Source organism: Cibotium barometz, chromosome 27 (assembly GCF_041138505.1).
Source record: "Cibotium barometz isolate CiBa-2024 chromosome 27, ASM4113850v1, whole genome shotgun sequence".
Classification (NCBI taxonomy): Eukaryota; Viridiplantae; Streptophyta; class Polypodiopsida; order Cyatheales; family Cibotiaceae; genus Cibotium; species Cibotium barometz.
In genome coordinates this window covers 7,501,740-7,528,028 of record NC_141072.1, presented here as the reverse complement: position 1 = coordinate 7,528,028, position 26,289 = coordinate 7,501,740, and the positions used below count along the sequence as shown (strand labels likewise).

Below are 26,289 nucleotides of genomic sequence, written 5' to 3'. Positions count from 1 at the left end.
AGGATGACACGGGAGCTCCGCCGAGAGGAGTGACACTAGACAGAGGCATTGAGCTATGTAGAGCTTGGCGCCCTCGACCTCGTGGTCCCCACCCATGCCTGCGTCACTACAGGAGGATCTGAGCCATAATCTCCCACCACCACAAGACTTTCTCCCATCGGCCTAGCTTTACTACATTGGGTGCCATGTTGGAGCATCCTACACGGGATATTTTAGGGTGATATGAGAGCTGAACACTTTTTGTTTTGGGATCAGATCTGACATTTCAGCTCTTATTACTTTCTTTGATTTTTATTTTTAGTACCCATGATGATTTATTTCATGGACATGATGTAACCTTTTGGTCTCATAGGTCATTTTGGCCTTTTGTAGACGTTAATATAACTCTCTCTCTCTCTCTCTCTCTCACCTCCATAGCGTACCCCCCCCCCTTCACTATATTCCAGTTCCAGTTTCATTTTCTAGGTGCCAGTAGTATCATCTTTATTTTTCATTTTCTGGGTTTTTTTATCCAGACATTGTATCAGATCCACCATGATGTAACTTTTGGTCTCATAGGTCATTATGGCCTTTTGAAGACGTTAATATAACATTTCATTTCATTTCATTTCTCTCTCTCTCTCTCCAGCACCATTGGGTTGCAACAGGGCTGCCTTCTATCACCCACTCTTTTCGGCCTCTACATTGATGAGATCTTGAGCTTCATTGATGGATTAGGTGGGGCTGGTCCCACATTGGCAAGCATATTGATCCCCATACTACTTTAATACCTCTTACCCCGTCACATCCAGATTGAGCTTCACATATAGAGGGGATCCTGTGGAGATTGTCTCATCCTATGTCTACCTTGGTGTCACTTTCAGTGGCCCACACTTCACCATGCTTCCCGCAGCACATGCCAGAGTGACGTGGGGATATGCAGCCTTGAGCTTACTTGAGCGGCAGTGCTTCCAGGCACATTTCCAAGAGCCCAGGACGAAGGGCTGGCTTTTTGACACCCTCGTCACACCAGCCTTGATGTATGGAGCAACTTTCTGGGGCCAGATTTATCCGATGAGGATTGGCAGTGAGTTGAGAGGCCCCAAGTCATGATGTTCTCTCGTATGATCCGCAGCAAACCATCAGTCCTACACCAGATTATCCAGGCAGAGTTTGCTGCAGCCCCAATGGTAGTGGAGGCACTCTTCCAGACAGTCACGTACCTTCATCGCATCAGTCACATGGATCCCCACAGGTACCCGAGGCTTGCCCTGGAGTCCTCCAGATAGCTAGCACTTGAGGGGCACTTTGGAGTATGGTATGCACTGGTTTCCACTTGGTTCTCAGTATACGGGCTCTGCATGGACCGCCTACCCGCTCTTCAGGACAGTTTGGACTCCCCTTTTTTCCGGCTATCTCACGAGGATACCAACCGGGTTATCTACACACATTGCACATGGATCACACCCCCGGAGCTCCCCACGAAGATGCACTTTTACAGAGACCACTTCCTCACACTCACTCATCCAGCAACCGGGCTACTTGAGTGTTCACATGTCCCATGCCATGCGGATTGCGATTGGCCAGATACAGGTTTCTTCCCACTACCTCAGAGTGGAGACAGGTAGAGCTGAGCGCATCTTCAAAGCCGGGAAGCTCGTACAGACACCCAGAGAGGAGAGGATCTGCCGACTATGCCACACAGAGGTTGAGACGGAGGAGCATTACATATGCCGCTACCCAGTATACTATGAGATCCGCGGGAGGTTTCACTATCTATTTCGTGAGGGATTCAGTCCACTCTCCAGGATCATTGACTTCCAGGACCAGCGTTGCCTGGGCCTCTTCCTACTTGAGCTCCGCAGACACAGGGACACCTTCTTGAGACATAGGCCCCAGCCACCCCGCCCCCTCCCTCGGCAGCCAACCATCACCAGTTTCTTCCGGACTCAGGAGGTGGGGGACACCGACATAGTGGATCTTGTGGACCCTCCACGAGCTGCTCTGGACCTACCTCGCCCGAGAGGAGTTACCTTGGACCAAGCCTCTGCACTCCAACGTGCCCGACGCCCTCGACCCCCTCGTCGGCCACGATCACCTCATTAGCTCCAGATCCAGGACATGCTCCACCGCCATCGAGTTACCTTTCCGCGTGACATAGCTGAGGGAGACCTCTCGGCCATACTCGTCAACCCCATGCTTGACATTTTGGAGAGTGGTATACCATCTACTCAGAGCTGATATTGCTCCCACGTTTTTATGTTCTTAGTACTCCATGACAAGTTTCCATGGACAGTTTTGTATCACCCCAGTGAGATAGCTATATTTATGTTTTCATTCTGTTTTATTTTCCATTCCATGATGAGATATGCCATGGACATTATTGTACCACTTTGGTCTCATAGGCCCATTGGGTCTTTAGTAGACGCTTAGGATATCTTTCTTTCTTTCTCTCTCTCTCTCTCTACACCCACTTTGTATCCACAATGATGAGGATGGTGATCCTCCATGATTAGGATGACGATGATCCATACATATCTACATTTACCTAGGGATTACTGTTAGTTTCTTTTTGTTATGTTGTCTTTTTTTCCCATGATGAGATTCCATGGACACATTGTAGACCTTTTGTCTCATCGACCCATTGGGTCTTTTGCAACACGTTAATATATGTCCTTCCTCCTCTCTCTCTCTCTATATTCACACCCTATAAGGGTTTCTATTTACCTTCCACTTCCAATTTCATTTTCTAGGTGCCAGTACTAAGTAGTATCATCTTTATTTTTCATTTTCTGGTTTTTTATCCAGACATTGTATCAGATCCACCATGATGTAACTTTTTGGTCTCATAGGTCATTATGGCCTTTTGAAGACGTTAATATAACATTTCATTTCATTTCATCATCTCTCTCTCTCTCTCTCTCTCTCTCTCTCTCTCTCTCTCTCTCTCTCTCTCTCTCTCTCTCTCTCTCTCTCGCAAAATGCTTGGTACGATGATGAATGTCGCGAGATTCGTCACCGCCTGCAGCGGGAGATCACCCTTTGCATCCACACACATAGACAGGCTAGAACGCTCTTCAAACGCCTTCTGCGGAAGAAGCAGCGGGATTACCTAGCCAAGCTTGAGATGGAGATATACCAACTATTTTTGGGGCAGGACAGCAAGAGGGCATGGAAGATGTTCCATGAGCGACAACCACCCACACCTATCACAGCACCTGAGGCATGGCATGAATATGCAAGAACTTTATATGAAGTACCAGGGCAGCCCCCCATCGCTCATCCGTCAACGACTCGCCCGGATCATAGTACTTTTGTCACCATTCAGATGGTTTTGGATGCTATTGATAGACTATGTAATGGAAGGGCCCAAGACCAGGATGGGCTAGTAGCAAAACATTTTTCACATGCCAAAGATGTATTGGCACCACTGCTAGTACACATGTTTAACACGGCCATTTGCGAAGGTTTCCCAGACAGTTGGTCGGCACATACTACTGTACTTCTATTTAAGAGTGGTGATCCCATGATACCAAGGAACTACAGGACCATCATGATTGACCATTGCTTGGCCAAGATATTCGGATCTATTTTGGATCGAGAGCTAAGTAGATGGGCTGAGACACATGGACTCAGAGCACCTGGGCAGGCAGGTTTTAGACGAGGTTTCACAACTTTGGATCACATATTTACCCTCAGGGCTCTCATTGAGGAGGGACGAGCACGGGGGAAGAGGATATATTGCTGCTTTGTGGACTTCCGCAAAGCCTTTGACACAATGCCACGTGCCAGACTCATGAGGAGATTGCATGACATTGGTGTTCCCGAGGAGATGCAGTGGGGCATTTATGCATTATATGAGGCGGTGATAGGCAGAGTACGGACTCCCGGATACAGTGACTAGCACCATTGGGGTGAAGCAGGGATGCCCACTGTCACCCACCCTTTTTGGACTTTAAATTGATGAGATATCCGACTACATTGACAGGATGGGGGGGCAAAGGGCCAGTCTGGCAGGGGTTTGGATACCCATACTGCTATATCTCTTCCAAGCTGTTAGCAACAGACGGCGATACACGATGTTGGTACACCCAGATGCGTAACTGGCTGAGATTACATGGCATGACGATTGATGCAATCCCTCCATTTGATTACAGCCTGGACTGCCCCTTCTTGGACCTTAGTCGCTCTGAGCAGAATAGGGTGATCAGGATGGACATCGTGAGGCTAGAAGCAGAAAGGACATGGTCCAGCCCCCCCCTACCTCTAGGCACGAAGATGGCCTACTATCGGGACCATTTTCTACATCTCTCCCCAGATGGCTTTGTGACACAGTCTACATACATAGACACCCATCTCTCACATGGCATTCACAGTGCCATTGGACAAATCCGCACTTCATCGCATCAGCTGAGAGTAGAGACTGGCATATACGAGGGGATGAAGCCAGAAGACCGCATTTGTCAGCTATGTCACTAGGAAGTGGAGTCAGAGGATCACTGCATATGCCGATGTACTATGTACTATGAGATACGAGGGAGATACTGGTGTCTCTTCCGAGAGGGTTTTGGACCATTACGACATGTGATGGAGTTTGAGGATCAAAGGTGTTTAGGGCTTTTCTTATTGGAGCTCAGACACCATCGAGAGGCTCTCCCACGAATCAGGACAGCACACCAGGATCCACCCCGCCAGTGAGCCATGACGGATTTTTCAGGGCCAGGACCACCCCGGCAGATACGACTAGGACCACCACTACCCCCTCGGCAAGCCAGACGTCCTTTAGAAGGAGTCGCCCTTGACAGAGCCATAGCACTTTGTCGAGCGAGACGCCCACACTTACCAGGACCTCGTCCACGGCCACTTCATCTTCTTTTTTTTTCCCGGAAAAACGATCCTTCTATTAGTTAATGAGAAAGCGCCATAAGGCTACAAAGCTCACCTCGCAAGGAGGGATAAAACCACAGTGAACACCTGAGCTCCACCCCCGTGGCTGGCCGCTCTCTGGGGGGGGGCTACCTAGTAGTACATGTGGGAGGTGAGAAAAGCCAAACTGGAGGCCTATAGTGCCAAGTGACATCCTCACCCCTCGCGGTGAGGAAAGGGCCAGGCTGCCACGTGCGGAGGAAAGCCTTGCGGCGCCCTCTCATGCGGTCCGAGTCGCCCTGGAGTTTCCCCCACCCAGTGTCCTCTCAAGGTGTGAATGATGTCCACCCAGAGGGCCTGTATGACCTCCGCCGCCGGTGGAGTCGCCTGGCGGTCAATGGCCTCCCTGCATCGGGCTCTCCATATGTGCCAAGCCGTCATGCTGCTGATCATCTCCCATCTGTGCCCGATCCCCTCCTGAGGGGCTGCCGAAGAGAAGTCTGGCGTCGGAACCACCGCCATCGCCCTGTCAGAGACCTGGATGGTCGCACTGCCAGGGACGTCCTCATATCCAAGGGCCGGGCCGCTGTCCGTGGCCCAAGCCACCGCACCCCACGTCACCAGCATCTCACCTGGTGAGCCTGCAAAAACCATCCTGAGAGCGCGCTACCAGACCTGCTGTGCCTGTGGGCAATCCCATAAGCAGTGCCGCTGCAACTCCTGTGCATGGCCGCACCGAGGGCAGGACGCTGGGTGTCTGCCAAAAGCTAGCCAAGCCCCCACAGCCAGTCCTCTATGCGCTGTGAGCCAGAGAAAAAATGTCACCTTCCGGGGCCGGAAGCTGGCCCAAAGGCGCTGCCAGAAGTCCCTAAGAAAGGCAGGGGAGAGCCCCTGTCGCCGCCAATGCTCGGCCGCCGCCGGGGTGCTCGCTATCCTGTGCCTCTGAATCCGCCGCCCCAGCCTCGCTGTGTACTGAAAAAAGGGGATGCCTGGGCTGGTGGGGGCCGAGTAGGGATCTCGCCAAAACCACTCACCTGGATCCCACTGAAGGCGAATAAGAGGCCTGCTGTCCCAAGCCCATAATCTCCAAGAACAGTCCTCCCCTATCGAGGCCGGTGAGGGGTCTACATGCCACTGTCTCTGATGAAAGCCGACCACCCGCACCCTCTGAAGAATACAACCCTGGAGCCCATCCAAATCCAATCGTGTCCTCTGAAGCTGGCCACCCTCTCCCACCTCGAAAGTGAGTGGGGCGACTCCCTCCGCTGTGCCGCAGACCACTAGAAGGATCTCATGCCGAGTAAAGACACCCATCCACTGTGGAGGTGCAGGGTCCTGTATTGGGGTCCGCCACTCCCGGGGGATGGCCGCCTCAATGTCCTGTCTCATCGACTCTCTGCCCCTCATCCCACTGAGTCTCCTCTCCCGAGCCTCTAGAGGCAGCTGCTGAAAACATATCCAGTCGTCTAGGGACTGGACTGGGCTGGGCCGGAGCTCAACGGGCCCCACGACACGTGAGGCCGCGATCCAACCATATGGCCGCTGGGAAGTCGAATCAAGGGGTTCCAGATCAATGGCTGCCTCAGGCGCTCCTCATCGGTGCCCGGGGGAGTCTGGAAGAGTGACGGCCTCAGATGCACCTAGGCCCTCAGAAGGCTAGCTGCAAAACGCTCCTCAAAGCCAAGGCCTACTCCTCTGGATTGCTGCTCTGTAAAGATCCACCTGATGCTGGGGGTCCAGGGGCCGCTAAGAGAAGGAGTGCGGCTGAGCATCCTGGAAACAAGAAACTCCTTCCACGGCTTAGCGCCTGGCAGGAGGCCACGAACTACCAACTTGCCAAGCAAAGCTCGGCTTTGGCAAATAGGATCAACAATGCCCAGGCCGCCTCTCTCCCTCGGCTGAGTGATCACAGCCCATGCCACCTTGGCCCTGGCGGGCCGCCCGTCGCCACCGGACCAAAGAAAGTTCCTGATGAGCCTCTGCACGTGGCCAATGCACGCCCGCGAGAAGGCCCAGCAAGAAGTGATGTACCACATGGTAGCAAGCAGAACTTGGTTGGCCACAACTACTCGGCCAGCCAGAGATAAACGAGCGGTACTCCAATACAGAAGCTTCTTCCGAATGCTCAGAAGAAGGGGGGCTATCTGCTGCTCCGGAGATATGTCAATGCCCACGTAGCATCCCAAATAACGCACTGTAGTGCCGGGGGGCAGCCACTGAAAACCATCAACTGGCCTCCAAGTCGGGGGGGGCATAGAACTGACCCACAACCCACACGACTTGTGCCAGTTGATCAAAGCACCCGAAGCTCTGCAAAACCTGTCCATGGCTGAGGCGAAGCGGCGGAGGTTCTCCTCACCTCCCTGAAGATAGACAGCAGTGTCATCCGCAAACTCCGAGTCTAGGAGCTCCTCCGAGGTGCGGATGGGAAGCTGGAGGCCCCGCAAACCTGTATCCTGTGCCGTCAAAAAAGTGCTCATGGCCTCCGCCACAAAAAGAAAAAGAAAGGGCGCCAAGGGGCACCCCTGCCGCACCGAGCGTGAGAGCTGGAACCTCTCTCCGCGCACGCCCTGTATCAGCACCTGGCTATGAGCCGATGTGTAGAGTGCAGAGACCCCACGGATCCACTGAGGGGGGAAGCCCATCCTCTCCATAGTGCCTTCCAAGAAGGCCCAGTCCACCCGATCATATGCCTTCTCGAAGTCGAGAAGGAGCACTGCCAGATCCTCCTGCCGAAATCTAGCCAAAGCCATAGCCTCCCAGAAAGAGAAAATGTTATCCAGAATGCTCCTATCCTGGATGAAGCCTGTCTACGTGGAGTGGATGATGTCCGGAAGGTGAGGCTGAAGCTGCCTGCTGATCGCCTTAGCTAGGACCTTGTAGGCTGTGCCTAGCAAGGTGATCGGTCTCCACTGTCTAATCTCCAGTCTGTCTCCTCCCTCTTTGGGGATCAAGTGAATCAACCCCTCTGCCATGCTGTCCGGCATGACTCCCGACTCCATAATCTCCTGGAATGCCAATCTGAAGCCCCTATGTAATAGGCCCCAATACCTCTGGAAGAAAGCCACTGAGAGACCGTCCTCTCCTGGGCATTTGCCCCGAGGTAATGCCTGAAGAGCCTCCTCCAGTTCCGTATCCGAGAAGGGGGAGAGAAGGGAGTGCTGCAAATGGGCCGGCACAACCGGTCTCGTGAAGCTCCAGACTGCCTCCCGAGCCTCTCTCACCCTGTCATCTGCTGGCTCAGCAGAGAGAAGATCCCTGTAAAAATCTGTGGCTATCGCCCGAACCCTGGGGGGATCCACCACAATCTGGCCATCAGCCTGCCGAAGACGCCTGAGACCCTCTCGTCTGAAGCGAGGCCCTGTCGCCTCAAAGAAATCTCGAGTCACTCTGTCTCCAGCCTGTGTCCAAAAAGAAGCCCGAGCATGGAATCGGAACTCCACCCTCCTCTCCTCGATGGATCTGATCTCAGTGCGAGCTGACTCCATCTGCTCTGAGATCCAAGGGCTCGTAGGATCCCTCTCCTGGAGTCTCTGGAGGGACGCTAGACTCCTCCGTAGGCTCCTCTCCTGCTCTCTGAAGGCCTCCAGACGGTCCAAGGCAGCCTGTCTGAGCATCCGACTGATCTCCTACAAGCCACTGGCAAGATCGCTGGCTGCCGTTCCTCTCCTGAACTGCAGCTCCTGCCAGACCTGCTCAACTCTGATCGCAATCTCGGGCTCCTCTATGAGACAATCTGGAATCCGGACGCTCTGGCCCTGCTCTCCTCTCGTAGGGTCCTCGATCTGGAGAAGCACTGGAAAGTGGTCTGAAAACGAGGAGCCTGCAAGTATGCCCACAGTGCCACCTCTATCACAAGCCCACTCATCAATGTAAAACCTGTCGATGCGGGAAAGGTTAACTCCTGTGGCCCGTCTATCCGAGCGCGAAAAAGATAGACTCCCCTGCAACCTGCCAAACTCCGGGAGAGTCCACGGATCCTGGCCTCTCACCTGCGGCACTAGTTCCTCCCAGGCAGCGAGCTCCGGCCCATGAATGGTCTCCTGGCTGCCCCCCATCCTGTCCTCTGCATCCTCCCACGGCCACTTCATCACTGGTGGATTAGAGCCATCATCACCCGCCACAGGAGACGACTGCCCCGCCACTTTAGTTTCTCTATCTTACAGCACCCCATGAGAGAGATACTGAGATGAGCAGATTACACCAGTCTTATGCTAGTTAATCACAGGAAACGGCTGTTTCAGTCCCTAGAAATGTGTTTCTCCGTTTCAGGACCCCATCCGTTTCCATGGCCGTTTCTCATTTCCCAAGTGATATTATCATAGGAAACAGCCGTTTCCACCCCTAAAACCCGTTTCCATGTTTCTATTCCTCAAACGTTTCCATTCCCGTTTCTCGTTTCTGATGAATATAGTCAGCCTACTATCAACTTCAGGACAAAAAAAAATGCTTTTCTAAGGCTTCCATGGCCTGTCTATGGGTGGCCTGGCAACCTAGCCCTAGGCACAATTGAAAGTCCAGTTGCGCATCCCAATGATGGCTAAATACTACCTCCTTTAAGTTGCATACCCCTTAATCTACTGCTTTTCTCCTTTGCTTCCCTGCCCCACACTCGCATAAACCAATACATCCTACATCTACTCCATGCAAGCACTCCCACATTATATAGATATGTATATATATATATGCATATCTATATATAGATATGTATATATATATATATACATATCTGCTTTAACTGAAGCTCACAACACAAGTTACCTCTGAGGTCTTCAGTGCCAAGCTGACAATCCCTCTCATCAAGAGGCAGCTATTTAGTATCCACAACAGTCACAAATGCCTTTATCTTTTTCTTTTCTCTTTTGCTTCCCTTCTCCACAATTGCATAAGCCAGAGAATCCCAACAACATAAGTTGTCTCTGAGGTTTTTAGTGCCACGTTGACAATCTTTCTCATCAAAAGGCAGCTTTTTAGTCTCTACAAGAGTCAATCACGATCACATTGCAAAAAGCTTTCATTGAAAAAATTTAGTGTTATTGGTTGTTTGCAACAGTATAAATGATCATCACCATGCCAGGAACAAGGTTTATCTAAAAACAATGGTGTGGCCTCTCTTAACCAGAAGTGGTCTTCCTCTTCTTGCATCTCCACAACCAGAAACCAAAGGCTGTTTCAGCCAAAACAGAATGGTGCAATAAGCACTTTGGAATTCGCCAAAGTCCAGAGGCAGCTCGCAAACACCCTACAGATGACTGTATACAACAGGAAACAGTCGTTAAGTCAGAGGCTACAGCTGACAGTTACCCAAGTGACAAGGTTTGACTACAAGGTCGATGTGCACGGATACACATTTTCTAGCCCTGTGGATACCAAATGAAGAGGGGTTTGATGTTACCATCATCAGCATTTTATGCTGCTGCACATTTGTTAAGCCCCCATTCCAAAGATTACGCAGCCCCAACAACTGGCATCTTAGTTAGGACCCCATACAGACTGTTTTGCGACTAGATGGCTTTCAACCACTTCGTGAAGGTCTGAAGGCTGACTCACCATCAGATAAGTTAAGGAACAGTGTGTTCGCACATAACATGGTCTGAACTTCTAGGAATTCATCCCTAGACACGTGCTCTACACATTGCAAGGCCCGTTTGAAGGTGTGACCATTCTGGATGGGTCAGCAGCACCACCACAATAATAGGCATCGTATGACTGATAGTATTGGTCGTACATAAAAATATAAGCTAATTGAGCTTGATCCAACTCAACCAACACACAGACCATCAATGAGTGGTTTCACTCTGTCCCACTCAGTCATTTCCCAATCTTTCGGCAACAGAATTGTGCCTCTTGTAAGCCAAGCAAATGTAGTGTCTTTCTCAGTAAGTTAAACACAAACCTGAAGGGAATGCAATGATTTGATCCTTGACAGCACTTCTCGATCTCCTCATAGGCACCTTCCACATCAGCTCCGGCAAGCATGAGCTATAACAAGTGTTTACAGGAGACATCAGGCATAGTATACACCCAGCCATTCTTATGTATCATTAGCAAGATTATAATAGACATCTGATCTTAGTATTCAATATGGCCACAGGGAAGTACTGAACATAAAATAGTTGCTCAAAACAGGATAAAGGGAAATAGGCACCTGGACGAGAGGAAGCAATGCAGCTGTTGAGTGTTTATCCAAAGACAATGCTTCTCTTAGATGCTTGATTGCATTGATATGACAACCCCTTGCTGCTGCTGTCCCCATAAGAACAAAATAGTTTTTTCCCTGGTACGATCTGGGTAAGCTAAACGGAAAGAGTCTTTGATCTAAGTCTGCATGAAAACCATCGCACACAAGGAAATAAGTTACCAAACTCCCTCAACTGATGTCGTAGTTCAAAAAAACGGACACAAGCTGTCACGGATAAGCATACCGACAGTGTAGACAACTTTTGCTTTCTTAATATAGCTATTTTCATCCTCTTCTTCCGTATCATCATAGATATTCCATTGGTTCTCTTCCTTGACATCGAGCAGAGTAAATCCCTCAAGCCTCTTTTTTGAGGACATAAGCAGATTTCCTTCACAGGACATGGCATCAAACATTGAAGTACTTTCTGATAAAACATCATCATCTGGCCTAGAGGCATATTCTCCATTGCCAATGTATGTCTTATTATCACTAAATATGCCTTCATTCTCACCCACCCCTTCACTGAGGTCGACCTCCTCACTTTTGACATGCCCGACTACCCTCCTCTCTGAAGCTTGTTCCACCTCCTGCTTAACTAAATCATACCATTGATGATAATGTATCAGCCCATGGATCAGATTTGCCACAGGATCATTTCGATATGGAGGAATATCCATGAAGCTGCAAACAATTAAATAAGCAGCAGTGTGGGCATATAGTTACTTGCAATGATATGAAGTAGCAAGGCAAAGACTTCCCTACAATTCATGCCAACATCTCAAGTACATTTATACTACTTTGATTTGTGTTTTCTAACATCAAAAAAGAAAGAGAAACATACGGCCCAGATGCGAGCTTAGCATCCTCGTAATGCTTTTGGCTCATTAAGTACAGTGCCAGCTCCAAACATACGGCTCCTGCCTGCACCTGATGAAAATAAGATGGACATAGAAAAGCAGTGAGCTCACTGTTATTCACCACAAGAAAACATGTTTTCTTCAACACAAGAGCAATGTCTAGAAATGAATGCACCACTAAACCTAGAAACAAGCATTGCATCAAACAAACCGTTTTAGGGGCCCATGCACCCTTTGGTTGTTTGTCATGCAAGATCTGATACATTCTTCTGAATTTAATGTCATTCCCCTGAAGACCCTCCAGCTGCCTTGTTGCTTCCATGGCTGCCTATTAAAAATATCACCCAAGTAAGTAGGACAACTTTATGAATGAGTTAAGTTAGTATTACTTGCATTATAATCACATAACAATGCAGCAGCTTGGACAACAGAAAATCTGAACACGTTCTCAAAAGACAACAGCTGCTATGTCCCAAGAGAAACACTGTTATGTAACACGCTGTTAGGCATTTTTTTGATGCAAGTATTAGAGCATGTGTATATACAATGCATGGCCATCACAAAATAAGACGTGCTCATCTCCGAAGGTTTGAGAGTTTGTGGGCCCCACATGGTCCACGCTATGGTACTGCATGACTTTTGCTTTCCAATGTACAGTTTCATATGCTCTATGAGTAAATGGCTTCTAGTTATGGGTAGCGTCAAGAGGAAGTTAGAATAATGGCCGCCGATGTGGAAAGACAAGTGGATGGCAGTGGGTTCCACTACGCGTGCCTTGGATGATGTGTACACAGTGAAGTCACGGCCAGTGTCGGGTTAGTCAATTATGCAGAGAGGCCATCATTTGGGACAATAGGGGGTCCACTCCATGTGATTCGGTGTGCGTGGCGTGACAGAGACGGAGCTTTGGGTAGCTTCCTGTGGAAGCTTTATGCATGTGAAGTGTGCGGCAGACACATGGAAAGTGATAGCTGGCGCTTAGCCGTGTGGGCTCTCCCGGAGTCCGATTTGGTCACTTAAGGTGCCCATGGATGGACGCTTTCAAGGGATAGGTCTGAAACCTGTAAAAAATTGCAGAAAAAACCCGAGAGCTGCGTGGAAAGACCAGAGAAATGGGAAGGAAGAACCGCTACCCTATTTTGAGTGTACTGGGAGACTATTTTGGCCTTAATCTGCTCATACGACCTCGGATTTGAGCAATTGAACATCCTAAGTGGGGGTTTTTGGCCGCTCCGGACGCAGTGGTGCAATCAATTTGGCCTAATTCCTCATGGTTTGTCTGCTGTTCAACTGTGTGTAAGCTTCTCTTGTGTTTGAAGCTACTGCTCCATTCCTTGAGTGTTGTGGGAGATTTCAGTGTGTGTATTGGCTCATTTGCTCCACGTGTGGTGGGCTGAGACTATTTGGGATAATCCATCAAAGAATTGGCCTTAAGTGGTCTCCTTCAAGTGTGTGTATTGGCATCTGTGTTGAGTGGTGTCTCACGTAGTGTCTTCTCCTCTTTGTTCTCATCGTGTGTGTGTGTGTGTCCTGTCTCGGCCAGGCTTGTTGTGAGAGCCGAGTGGTGCCTCCCATTATGTGGGTGTATTTCCAAGAGTGTGTGAGAGGAAAGCTATAGAGGCAGTCCTGAGTTGTTTCCTCCGCCGCACATTCTTTTGGTGCCCCCACTGAGGAGCTCGTCTACGAGTACCTTCAGCTTACAGGTTACAGGTACAAGAACAAGAATAGGAACAGGTGCAGGTACAGGTACTTGGCGAGAGAGACATCTTCTCTCTTTGGATTGCAAGATTGTGATGTATGTAAAGTGAGGGTCTATGGGTTGTGAGTCACACCTACGGACAGGACCGCCGCAGTGGTCATACAATTATCTTTTGAAAAAATAGATGTACTTCGTGATGCAGTGAAAGTTCCTCCAACAAACCCTATACGGCATCGAGCATAGCATGTAGGCCGCTGAGGCATTGGTTCCTAGCAGTGTCAGTTGGGACGCATACAGTGGCAGAGCCAGGTTTGAGTTGTCAGAGAGCCTCTCAGAGATCAGTTTGGTGTGTTTTGCCACACTTTTCATTGGCTGGTTTTTTTGGTTTTTAGGCCAATTACAGCCGTTATGCTGCCAAAATTTTCTAGAAGTTAGAGGATTTTGGAAGCCTTACACATTGGCAGCCATAAAAGTTATGTTTCATGGACAATAACCACGGACCGCCACCATTTACACCATTCCATGATACGCAAAGGATTCGTATCAATGTGCATGTGAGCAGGAAGATGTTCTTTATGCAACGCATTGCACTCATGTTTGGACCTCAGATATTAAGAGAAGTGTTGGATTCACCTTTGCCTATTGTACTTCCCCTTATCAATTATGAAACTTCTTTTGACGTCCATGTGTTTATCCTCTTCTAGAGCATTGTGATTAGCAAATTGTTCTCTATTTTCGAGCATACACAAAGGTGGTTTTAAATCAGCCCTACAGTGTTGAAAGCAATGGCATTTTCTTATCCGGAGTTTCATGGGAGAGTGGATGAAGATATAGAAGACTTTTTGGAGAAGATGGAGGTTGCATGCATAAGCAACCATGTGCAATCTCCTCCACAGATGTTACGTCTCCTGCAGATCTGTTTGAAAGGTGATGCAAGGGCTTGGTCTAGGAATTATGAAGAAGAACTACAGAGGGCTGATCCTCCTGTACAATTGACATGGGATAACCTGAGACAGGCTTTGGCAGGAGAATTTGTTAAGATAGAAGATCCAGATAAGGTTTGGCATGAGATCCAAGGTTTGAAGCAGAGGGAAGCAGAGCCCATTGATGACTACAATAAGAAATTTTCATTGTTATGGGAGAGCTTGTGTCAAGCTTTGCAGCCACAAGGGGCTCCACTAGATATGATGAAGAAGGACAGGTTCTTGGCTGGCCTCAAGAAACCTTTACGTTGGAGAGTAGAGTTGAAGAAGCCAAGGACATATGAGGATGCATTGGAGGTAGCAAAGAACAAAGAATGGAAGTTGAAGAGGCTAACTCAGTTGGGAGTAAGCACAGTACCTGGAGTCTCAGAGATGAAGCCAATAGATCCCGTGCCACATCGAGTTTTGGAGGAGGTGCATCAGGCACATGTTATTCCAGTTCCCACGCAAGTTGTGCTGACAATGGTTGCTCCTGCAGTGCAAGATGATGGGCTGCGGCAGGACATGAAACAGGTTGTAGATCTTATGAAGAATCTCAGCCTAAATTTGCTTAGTAATGTGGGGAACAGTCATGCTCATGGGAGACATGCACATCATCCCAACAATGATGGTGGGCAGAGTGGTGGCGGTAAGAAGTGGAAGAATGTGCCTACATGCTACAATTGCGGTGAGCTAGGTCACATTAGTCCACAGTGTGATAAACCAAGGAGGATGGGAGGAGATATGTATCCCCTTCCAACACAGTTGCCGAACAGGGCAGGTGACTTTGGTATTGAGATAAAGGGAGATCCAGGGCCTAGTGGTTTGACCCCAAAAGAGAAAGGAAAGACAAAGGTGTTGCATGTGGTTGGCCTAGAGAAGACGGTGTCATTTGAGGATCCAATGGTGATGCCCATTGGAAAGAGGACCTCTGAAGAAAAGGAAGGAAGGAATGCTGCAGGTCCAAGCAAGAAGGAAGGGAAGGCCCATGAGGGTGAGGATGTGAAGGCTAAGAGGAAAAGGCGAGCTCGGCGCAAGTTCCATGTGTCAGACTTTCCACTAGGGGAGGGGCAAGATAGCTACAACTTGAGAGAAGATTTAACCAGTCGAAAAGCTGATGTGACATTTGGCCAGTTGGTGGAAATGGTACCCAAGTTGAAGAGACAATGGAAGAAGCTGGTTAGTCCAATGGAGAAGGAGCCGGATAGAGGGTCAGTGAGGGTGCTGGCTGTGGATGAGTTGCCAGATATTTGCCCCATAGTGGATGTGTGGCATAAGAGGAAGAACCTTGGACAAGGCTATGTGGATGGTGGTGCGCAGATTTGTGTCATCACTCAAACATGTGTTGAAAGGATGGGCCTTGCAGTGGCAGGTGTGTCTGGATTTCGTATACGCATGGCAAACCACCAGAAAGTTAAGTGCTTGGGTGTTGTGAGAAGTTTGGAAGTTGAGGCATATGCAGTGAAGACTGCATGTGATTTTCATGTTATGCCAGCAGGTTTGGGAGCGTACCCCATCATTCTTGGTAGACCATGGCTACGAGCAGTCAATGCGGTCCAAGATTGGAAGAAGGGTACTATAAGCCTCTATGGAAGAACAGGTGGCAAGAAGCTTTTTGACATGGATAGCAGGAAGCAACTAGATGGGGATTTTGAAGATGGAGATGAGACTAGTGATGAAGATTCTTCCACAGTGTCAGAGGTGGACAGTGACAGCACTAGTAGCAGCGATGATGAAGTAGATGTGGCTTTCCTTCTTATGGCTGAGGAGCATGAGGAGACAAGCGCTGATGCATTTGTGGGTGGAGTGGAAGAGGAATATGAAGGGCCATATGAGGTGATTGAAGAGCTTATGCAACCCAAGGTTGAGTTGTCAAAGAAGCAAGAACTAGTGGCAAGAATGATTTGCACAGATCTCTCAACCATGGAGAGAGAGAAGTTCTTGCAGATGTTGTCCATGTATTCAAATTTGTTCATCACTTCCTATGAGGAGATTAGAGGATTCAAGGGGGAGGATTTGCATATAGAGCTAAAGGATGGAGTAAAACCAGTGCGACAAAGGTTGAGGAGAATGGGTAAAGAGCAAATGGAAGCCTTGAGAGAGGAGGTGGACAAGCTGTTTGTATTGGCTCATTTGCTCCACGTGTGGTGGGCTGAGACTATTTGGGATAATCCATCAAAGAATTGGCCTTAAGTGGTCTCCTTCAAGTGTGTGTATTGGCATCTGTGTTGAGTGGTGTCTCACGTAGTGTCTTCTCCTCTTTGTTCTCATCGTGTGTGTGTGTGTCCTGTCTCGACCAGGCTTGTTGTGAGAGCCGAGTGGTGCCTCCCATTATGTGGGTGTATTTCCAAGAGTGTGTGAGAGGAAAGCTATAGAGGCAGTCCTGAGTTGTTTCCTCTGCCGCACAACGCGTTGTGAAAACATGACTAGATTAGCCTAATTAAACACTGATTGATGCTAAACAAATGCCTTAATCACTTCACAATCACACAAGAGACAAGGCAAGATAATGTATATCAAAACATGAATATGTACAATGTTGACTGAAATCCGGACTCCTTCCTATGTACATTAATGCAACATCTGGAACTGGTTACTGTTCGGGTCGTTCCTGGGCTGAATCTTGCTTCATGGAACTCCCACTGATCCACAACCACCCCTTGTTGCCTTGGGATACTAGCATCGCAGATCTGGAGTGGGGTGCTTTAATCCTTCCTCTGGGATGCCTCTATCTTCCCCTCAGACCCCTATTTATAGTTTCCCTTGAGGGCTAGTGGGCTGATCTAGAGTGGGGTGCTTTAATCCTTCCTCTGGGATGCCTCTATCTTCCCCTCAGACCCCTATTTATAGTTTCCCTTGAGGGCTAGTGGGCTGATCTAGAGTTGGTCAGTTGGTCAACTACCAATTGTGATCAACTGTTTCCACACTTGGGTGCCTGGCCTTGGGATGTCCCGGCAACATTTGACCCTCCTGATTGGTGCCTATCCAGTCTCTAAACTTGCCCAAAATCCTGTTGATCATGTCCACGTGGCATTCACATCGGTGATAACATCCCCTCCTGCTAAACTTGAAGCACTGGGGCATATGATGCACCTTTGCTACACTCCCAATCTAGGTACAACTTGTTCTCTTCCAGCTATTCTTCCTCTAATAGTTATGGCTTTGTTAAATCCTCTAGGATACAGGTCACGAGTACAAATCTCAAAAAATCTCCGCATCTTCCTCGGGGATGATCTCGAAGCTCACATGACTCTCAGTCACTAGTGTTGCTATCAACTCGATATCTCCCAGCTGGCTGGTTCTCTCAACCCTGCTCTTGTGTCGGTTCTACAGACACTGATGTCAGCACCTCTTCTTGGTCCTGCACCAGCTCAAACTCCTGGACACCTTCGGGTTCTTGAAGCTCTCCGACTTGTAAGGAATTCCTTTCTTGAAGGACTTCCCATCTGACTACTTTGACAAACTCCCGCATACTCAATTACAACCACAATTGCGCTTTCCATTGCTGTGCATGGGAACACTGCGTCTACTTTTGCCACAAGAACTGCAAAGTTTTCTTGCATTTCTGAACCAATGCCTGTCACTGCGCCCAAGCCTTACATTCTTCTCGTCTTATGCCTTGCGTTCTTCCTCTTCTTGTCTATTCGTTTTCCAGTGGTACTGCTCATTCATGATATGAAGTTTACAAGATATAATCCTTTTATAGGCAAAATGCCATATCTTTCGCAATATTCTATTCACTGGGGTGGTGACATTTGGCTATACCTAGTGGCATGACTGCTTACACACACAAACACTTAAGTGGCGATAAGCCCTTGTTCACACACATTCACCTTCAAGAGCCTAGAGGTGTTCACACACATACGCTCATAGGGAGTGTTCACACACTGAAGCTCCAAATATCAAACAAACCCCCTTCCGGGCAATAGTGGAGTGACTTGAGACAACCTTCAACAGCCACAGTGTTTTGGGCCCAACACTACACTCTAATGCTCCATCTAAGACATGTTCCCTCCTACAGACTAAGAGGTTAGTAAGTGATTCAGAGGCCACTAAGCTTGGCACAAATGGCTCAGAGGCTCAACAAGCATGGCTCAGCGGCTTAACAAGCATGGATGCATAGCGACTCACAAGTCTAGGGAACACGTGCCAATAGAGCTTGACCACTCATGACTTTCATTTACATCAGTCTACTCAAAGAACAACCCCCCAATCAAAACAGGGGTAAATTGAAGTATTGAAGCCTTTAACACAAGGCGGTACAAACACATAAAACTGACACGGGAAAAACACACTGGAGATTATTACATCTTGTTTTGGGGGACATCCCAGGCAAAGAACCCTAGACGCTCACACACATAAAATCAAACATAAATAGATTAAAAGTTGGGGTAGAACTCCCCCTTGATGCCGGTGGTGTAGACCACCTTGCGACGTCGTTTCCAGGCCGTTGTTTTAGGGTCAGGGGCCAGGGTTGAGTACCCCAAATGGCGCGAGTCTGAAGCAAAAGAGACAAATCCCTAGATTTTAGTTGAAGCGGAGGCTTCATCTTGATGCCACACGCTCGTGTTTGAGGAGCCCCCAAACTTTTGAGACTGTATGTGCTTTAGATTGATGACTTTGTTCATTTTGCAAAAAAAAAAATCCTAAGTATGCAGGATGTAGATACACTTGATCTGATGATGGTGACAGCGGCGGCGGTGCATTCACATGGACAGCAAAAAGAACACCTTGCTCTGATACCATTTGTGCTATCTTTAGGGTTAGCATACCAACTGGCAACAGCTATGCGGGTTCAAACTAATACATGGTGTTGTGTGTGGTAATGAGAGAAGGGTAGAGAGATAAGAGAACAAAGCTCAAGAGACTGTACTTGCACGTACAATGTAATGCTTGTATATTTGAAGTTTACAAGGTACAATGCTTTTATAGGCAAAATGCTATCTTTCTCAACACTCTATTCACTAGGGTAGTGACACTTGGCTATTACCTAGTGACATCACTACTTATACACACAAACACTTAAGTGGCTATAAGCCCTTGTTCACACACACTTGCACACATTCACCTTTAAGAGGTTCACAAACATACACTCATAGGGAGTGTTCACACACTGACCAACAGTTACATGCCTTACCTTTGATGCTATGCATCATAGGCAGCCCATATCTCTTGTCGGCCAGCCTTAGGGGGCTCTATACAGTCAGCATCAGGACATGCCACATCAGCACACGTATGAATTTGTGCAAGCATTAAATTCTGTAAAATCAGAATCATTGGACATTTAAAACAGGCCGACAGCACTGTTGGCAGACCGACCAGCTCCTCCCATGGGTATAAAAGGAGCCCTCCACAATCTCATTATTCATTCTATTCATGCATAGCTTAGTGCAGAACATGTGTGCCTAAGACTCGTCTTCTGCATGCATAATTCTCAGCCAAGCACCTAGTGCTTCAGTCCCAAGGCAGCCCCAAATCTTTGCTTCAGTATTCAGCCTTCAGTAGTGCATCTCCCTCAGCAGATCTGGGTGTGCATAAGGCTCTCCGAAGTGGCTTGAAAGTTGACTTCAACCTGCTGCTTGATAGTTCGGCAGACATCCTGTCTACAAAATCCTTGCGTTTGGCAATCTCCGTCAATCAGTCTGAGTAAGTTTTCTGCATTGTAACAGAAGTTCTCCAAAGTAATAAAGCAAATACTCTTGCTCGAGGGAGGGGGCCCTTAAATGAGTAGATTGAGCTGTCAACTCTGCATACTCTCTCTCTCTTCAGCTCTACCTCCTGTGTATAAAGATAAAAGTGGATTGCTTCATGCTCACTAACGTAGAGGTATAAAGAAGGTCTTGATGTGCATTACACGATCAAACCAGTTGCATGTTACATTGGTATCAGAGCTTCTGGTTGTCACCAAGCTTGACTACCTAAAAGTGAGAAAAGGTCCGTGAATGGTAAAACTGAGATAAGGAAAAACCACCCAGCTGTCAAGAAAAGGAGAAAGAAGGCATCACTGCAGAAGAAAGGGCCAACAAAGACACCAATGCAAAAGAAAGTGTCCACCAAGACACAAGAAAAGAAGAAACACTTCCACAAAGCGCAACTATACTCCTTCAAAGAGCTAATGGAGCAGAATACGTTACTCAAGCTACAACGAAAAGAAGCAAAAGAAGCAAAAGAAAAGAAAGGGCAACCTAAAGCGCAATTTACAGAGCAGGGTTCCCAAAATTTTCAACACATGCGTCTTCTCATGGCGCAACAAAGAAGATGGGAACTTGATGAGGCACGACAAATAGAGAGAGCCAAATGCAGGGAGGCTGAAGACCAACACCATGCAAAACGCGCGGCGTTGGAGTATCAACATAAGCTCCATCGCGAAGCCATGCAACTCCAGTATCAGCAGTTGCTAGCAACCCTACGGGCCAATCTTATGGCAACTCTTCCCAAATTAGCGCTTGGTCCTAGTTCCTCATCCGCTTCATCAACCACCATCATACGAGCTCAACTGAACTTCAGTAAGTATGATGGTGTGTGTGATCATTCTGCAGTCACGCAATTTATACATCAACTTGTTGCATATTTTCTCTTGGCTAAAGTTTTCCATCCTCAAGACACAGTCCATCTGGCGGCTCCACGCCTCATTGGGTAAGCCCTTACCTGGTGGTAGCATTGGTCAGGTCTCCATACAGATCTAACCACAAGCACGACTCATGATACTTTTGAGTCAGACCTCAAAGCTAGATTCCTTCCACCCACTATTTGACCAATTTGGAGGATGAGTTATACAAACTCTCCCACAATGGGTCTCTCATGCTAACCTTTTCAAACAAGGTCATAACCATGGCACAACAGTTGGGTAAGTCGAAAGACAAGAAGCTGAGATAGTTTATGAAGGGGGTGGATACAAACATTAGGTTTCCAATACGGAACTTCGAGCCTCAGTCTTACCGGGCTTTGACTGTCACGACCCTGTGTTTTTCTCTGGACAGTATGCAGGTGTGCACGGGGACATGGTGGACAGTGTGAATGGCATCAAATTGGAGTTAAAAAGGAGGCCCGTGTGTGGACAACCCCAAGTGTGAAGGGGGCAAAAAGATTTTAACTTAAAAGGTTTTAAAAACCTTTAAAATCATTATAAGGCCCTTCATGAAAGAAAACGTGGCCCTTATGCTATTAAGGGGGCCACGTGTGTCTCTTTTGGAAAAAAGAGGGACTGGCGGGCAGAAAAGAAGGGAGGCGCCTATCTCTTGGAAAAAAGTGTGCTTTCCGCTTAGGAGGACTGCCCTTACACGCCTCTTTCTCTCTCTCTTGTTTTTTGGGAGAGGAGGTATAAGTCTGCTGGCTGCGTGGAGGAGACAGGTCGTCGGCTGCAGCAGTTCTTACGCTTTCTCTCTCTCCTGTTAATAGGCGGCTGGTTGGACTGCATAGAAGTGTAGCTTTGGACTGCACATGGTCAGGACTACGGGATGACAGGACAGTTTTCTCTCTCTTGTGGAGGGCGACCGCTGTGCAGGCGCATCATACAGGCTGCTGCAGGACGAATTCTGTGCTGGCAGCGCATTAGACAGGTGACTGCAGATGCTGACCTGTACAGACAGGTTCGGGTGGTTATTGACAGCCCTGTCCAGCGGGTACAGAAGGGTTCAATTGAGTCCCGTACAGCTGGTACAGGCGGCCAGGACTGCAGAGGAACTCCTTGGAAGGCTGATGGTTTAGGCTGCAGGAAACGCAGGGCTGTCCATGCCTTTGGGGAGGAGGTCGGGCTGCAGCACGTGTATTTTCCCTGTTGGCAACAGGCGGACAGGGGCTGGTTTTACATGAACATAGACATCATGTCGATGGCGTTCAACTGATGGAACTTTCAGCTTCTCTTTGCTTCGGTTCGGGACTGTTTTGGAAAGGGTTTATGGACTGTTTCGTAGCAGTGCATGTGGCTATGAACATGAGCAATGCTCGGGACTGTTTTGAAATCAATTTGAGGACTGTTTATGGGCTGTTTTTGTTTGGCTGCAAATTCAGCTAAGTACTTGGGTTTCCGGCTGCAAGTACAGGTCACTTGAATATGTTTCTTGGCATGGGAGTGATACATGTGGCTATGAACATGAGCAATGCTCGAGACTGTTTTGAAATCAGTTTGAGGACTGTTTATGGGCTGTTTTTGTTTGGCTGCAAATTCAGCTAAGTACTTGGGTTTCCGGCTGCAAGTACAAGTCACTTGAATATGTTTCTTGGCATGGGAGTGATGCAAGCTCGCATGGCTGCGTGCTCATGGAGCAGATTGTTTTCTTCCTACTAGAATGGAACAGAGGGACCTACAGTTATGGGCATCTCTATGTTGCCAGATGTTTCATGAGGGAACAGGTAACTAGATATATGCTGTTGTTGGCACTGTTGTTGAATGGTGCCATGAATGGTTCTGTATGGAAACAGGACAAAAGTTTCAAAGGGAAACAGGCCTATGGGTTTCTTGTGGAAACAGGTCGTAAGTTTCTCGAGGAAACATGTTTTTGGGTTTCACCAGGAGATAGGTCACATGCAGGCATAAGGTACAGGAATGGACACATCTATGGTACAACCTTGCTATTGATTGGACAGGGGACAGGGAATCCATGATAGAGATGGATAGTACCCTTGGAAGGTAGAGAGGGTTGGTACAGGTGTGTCGACTGTATGGTATGCTGTGCTGTGATGCGAGTTCTCTTTTGAGAGATAGTTTGGGAGTCTGTGTTGTGATGCAGAAGCACTGGATGTGTCAGGGTGTGATGCTCTTCATAGTGTGAGAGGCTATGGATGGTTGTGGCAACCCTGATCATGGGAGAAAGTTTCTGTATGCAGACTCAATGTGTGGGAGTGTTTTGATGTGAACAATGGCTGGACTTATTTGTGGATGCCGAGTGGACAAGAAGCCATGATGCAGGTTCTTTGCAGGCTTCAGGGGTTCTACTGTGACGGCTGAGTTTCCAGCCTTATTGTAATCAAAACTCTTACGATCAATCAAAGAAATACCTCAAGGGGCACCACTGCGTTTTGGGGCCAATCGGTGTCCGTGTACTGTTTGCAGGAGCACTCTAGCTCCCCCTATTGGTTTTCCATTTCTAGGTCCTCAATGGCGTTGAAGTGTTTTATGTGCAAGTGTTTGTTTCACCGCCCGTCAAGGCCGGTTTTCAAGGTTCCGTTGCCGGGACACATCGTGGACTTTCTCAAGGAGGCGAGCCCGTGGTTGTCACATCAAAAGCTTCAACACGAGGAAAGTGAAAAGGAAGTGCAGGACACAGTGCAGGATTGTGTGTCTTTGCCTATATGAGGTGAAGAGCAAGAGCTAAAGATGAAGCTCAGGAGAAAAGACACCAAGGACAAGAAGTAGTCGGCCAGGAACAAGAAGCAGTTGAAGTGTTATGGTGCAAAACATGGCTTCATGGGTTCGGAAGACAGTTTCTTTCTATGTTTAGCAATGGTGATCTACTATGCTTCATCGAGGACTTGTGCCTACCACTTGGGTGGAGTGCAAGCAGGTTTTGGGTGCCTGAGGATGTATCATATGAGGCTCAGACGGAAGCGGAGGAACTTGACGAGGTTCTTATTTCCGAGCAGATACTGGCACATAAGGAAAGAAAGGTACAGGGTAAAGTTTCCCGTCGCTATCCTGTGAAGTTCAAGAGCTGTTCACTGATGGATGCGAAGTGGATGGAGGAGGTTCACTGATGGATGCGAAGTGGATGGAGGAGGGTGACTTAGCAGATTCACCTCAGGATTTGCAGCTTTATCTCGATGCCTTTGAGTTGGAATCGACTCTTGTTACGGCTCATTCAGGTTCAGTAGAGCATAGGTCTGGAGCATTGCCTGATGCTCAAGAGGGGGGTAGCACCTCCGCTCCCTTGTTACAGACAGGCTCAGTTGTCATCTAGGAGTCGCTTGGTGACATCTTTGTATTCACCCGAAGGTACTGAGGCTGACAGTACATCTGCTTATGGGACTTCTATGATCTTGTGTTCTAGACACATGAGATGGTAAAGTTGGGTATGGTTCACAGTCGGCCGCACCTTGAACTATAACTGCAACTATGGATAACTCTATGGAGGGCATAAGGAGTTGGTTTGGTTCATATATGGATTGAACTCTATTTGTGCATGTATGCATACAGTTTTTGTGGTATTATTGTATTCTCGTGCCATTGGATCCTGATACCATTGAGAATACATTGGGTAATACTCTGGATTGTGTCATGTGCTGCATGTATATTGGTATGATACATCAAGTGCTTTATTATGTTCATGGATGCACCACTGGGTGTGACTCCTGCGGGATGGCCATGAGACATATGTGGGAAGTACTTAGTGGATGTAGTGTTTGGATGCATTGAATGCTTTCATATGCTCATGTTGTACCATCAGTCGTGGGTCCTGCAGGATGCCCATGGGCGTAAGGCTTGCGAGCAGCCCTTAGACTGTTACTTTAGAGTAGGTAGAGCAACTTGAGGAGCATATTGTTTGCGAATGCATATGTGTGTCATGCATATGTGTGCCATATGTAGAATGATGCATGGTTTTGTTTTTGGCTAACACAGTTAACGTGTTTCCATTTGGTTTTAGACTTTTGCTGTAGGTTCTGAAGGAACAAGCAAGAGTTGTTCGTCACTTTGGCGTGACAGTATGGCCTACATAGACATCATGTCGATGGCGTTCAACTGATGGAACTTTCAGCTTCTCTTTGCTTTGGTTCGGGACTGTTTTGGAAAGGGTTTATGTACTGTTTCGTAGCAGTGCATGTGGCTATGAACATGAGCAATGCTCGGGACTGTTTTGAAATCAGTTTGAGGACTGTTTATGGGCTGTTTTTGTTTGGCTGCAAATTCAGCTAAGTACTTGGGTTTCCGGCTTGAAGCACAGGTCACTTGAATATGTTTCTTGGCATGGGAGTGATGCAAGCTCGCATGGCTGCGTGCTCATGGAGCAGATTGTTTTCTTCCTGCAGACTCAATGTGTGGGAGTGTTTTGATGTGAACAATGGCTGGACTTATTTGTGGATGCCGAGTGGACAAGAAGCCATGATGCAGGTTCTTTGCAGGCTTTAGGGGTTCTACTATGACGGCTGAGTTTCTAGCCTTATTGTAATCAAAGCTCTTATGATCAATTAAAGAAATACCGCAAGGGGCGCCACTGCGTTTTGGGGCCAATCGGTGTCCGTGTACTGTTTGCAGGAGCACTCTAGCTCCCCCTGTTTGTTTTCCATTTCTAGGTCCTCAATGGCGTTGAAGTGTTTTATGTGCGAGTGTTTGCTTCACCGCCCGTCAAGGCCAATTTACATTGACTCTAGCTCCGAACCAAGAAATGATGTTGAATGAAGGCAAGCCCAAGCAGGTCCCATGAAGTCCCAAACTCTAATAGCAACAGCAGCAGTCTTCATCCCAGCTCGGTAAGGGTACCCAAGACAATAACGACAGTAAGGACAATAAGACTGAGGGCAACTCAAGCGGCAAGAAGAACACAAAGGCTAAGCCTAAAAAGACACCTGAGGAGAAGGCCAAGGAGGATATTACTAGAGGTATCTCCAACAACCAGATGAGCAAAAAGGGTACCAAGCAAAGAACCATTGTTTTCTTTGTCATCAGGTAGGCCATGGTAAGAAGGATTGCACTATGTGGCACGCTGAGAAAGCCACCAAAGTATCATCCTCTGCAGTGGCCGCCACTGAAGCTACACCCACCCCTCTTACCTTCCAACACGAATGCCGTACAGCTATTACCCTCTTTGA

The 26,289-nt window shown here is 48.0% G+C and overlaps 1 protein-coding gene across 2 annotated transcripts in view; it reads right to left on the bottom strand.

The window, feature by feature from the left end:
• Window positions 1-26,289, bottom strand: part of LOC147623029 (TAF RNA polymerase I subunit A) — a 71,971-nt gene that overhangs the window by 31,872 nt on the left and 13,810 nt on the right. The window contains exons 2-6 of one of the 2 annotated variants that reach the window (XM_086821053.1): window positions 12,098-12,210; window positions 11,871-11,956; window positions 11,271-11,710; window positions 10,994-11,169; window positions 10,742-10,827 (exon numbers count right to left, since the gene is read on the bottom strand). In XM_086821053.1, the coding sequence (XP_086677179.1) occupies window positions 10,742-10,827; window positions 10,994-11,169; window positions 11,271-11,710; window positions 11,871-11,956; window positions 12,098-12,208 (899 nt within the window). In that variant the 5' untranslated portion in view covers window positions 12,209-12,210. Of the gene's footprint in view, window positions 1-10,741; window positions 10,828-10,993; window positions 11,170-11,270; window positions 11,711-11,870; window positions 11,957-12,097; window positions 12,215-26,289 lie in introns of both variants that reach the window. The other variant, XM_086821052.1, reaches the window with a different exon arrangement.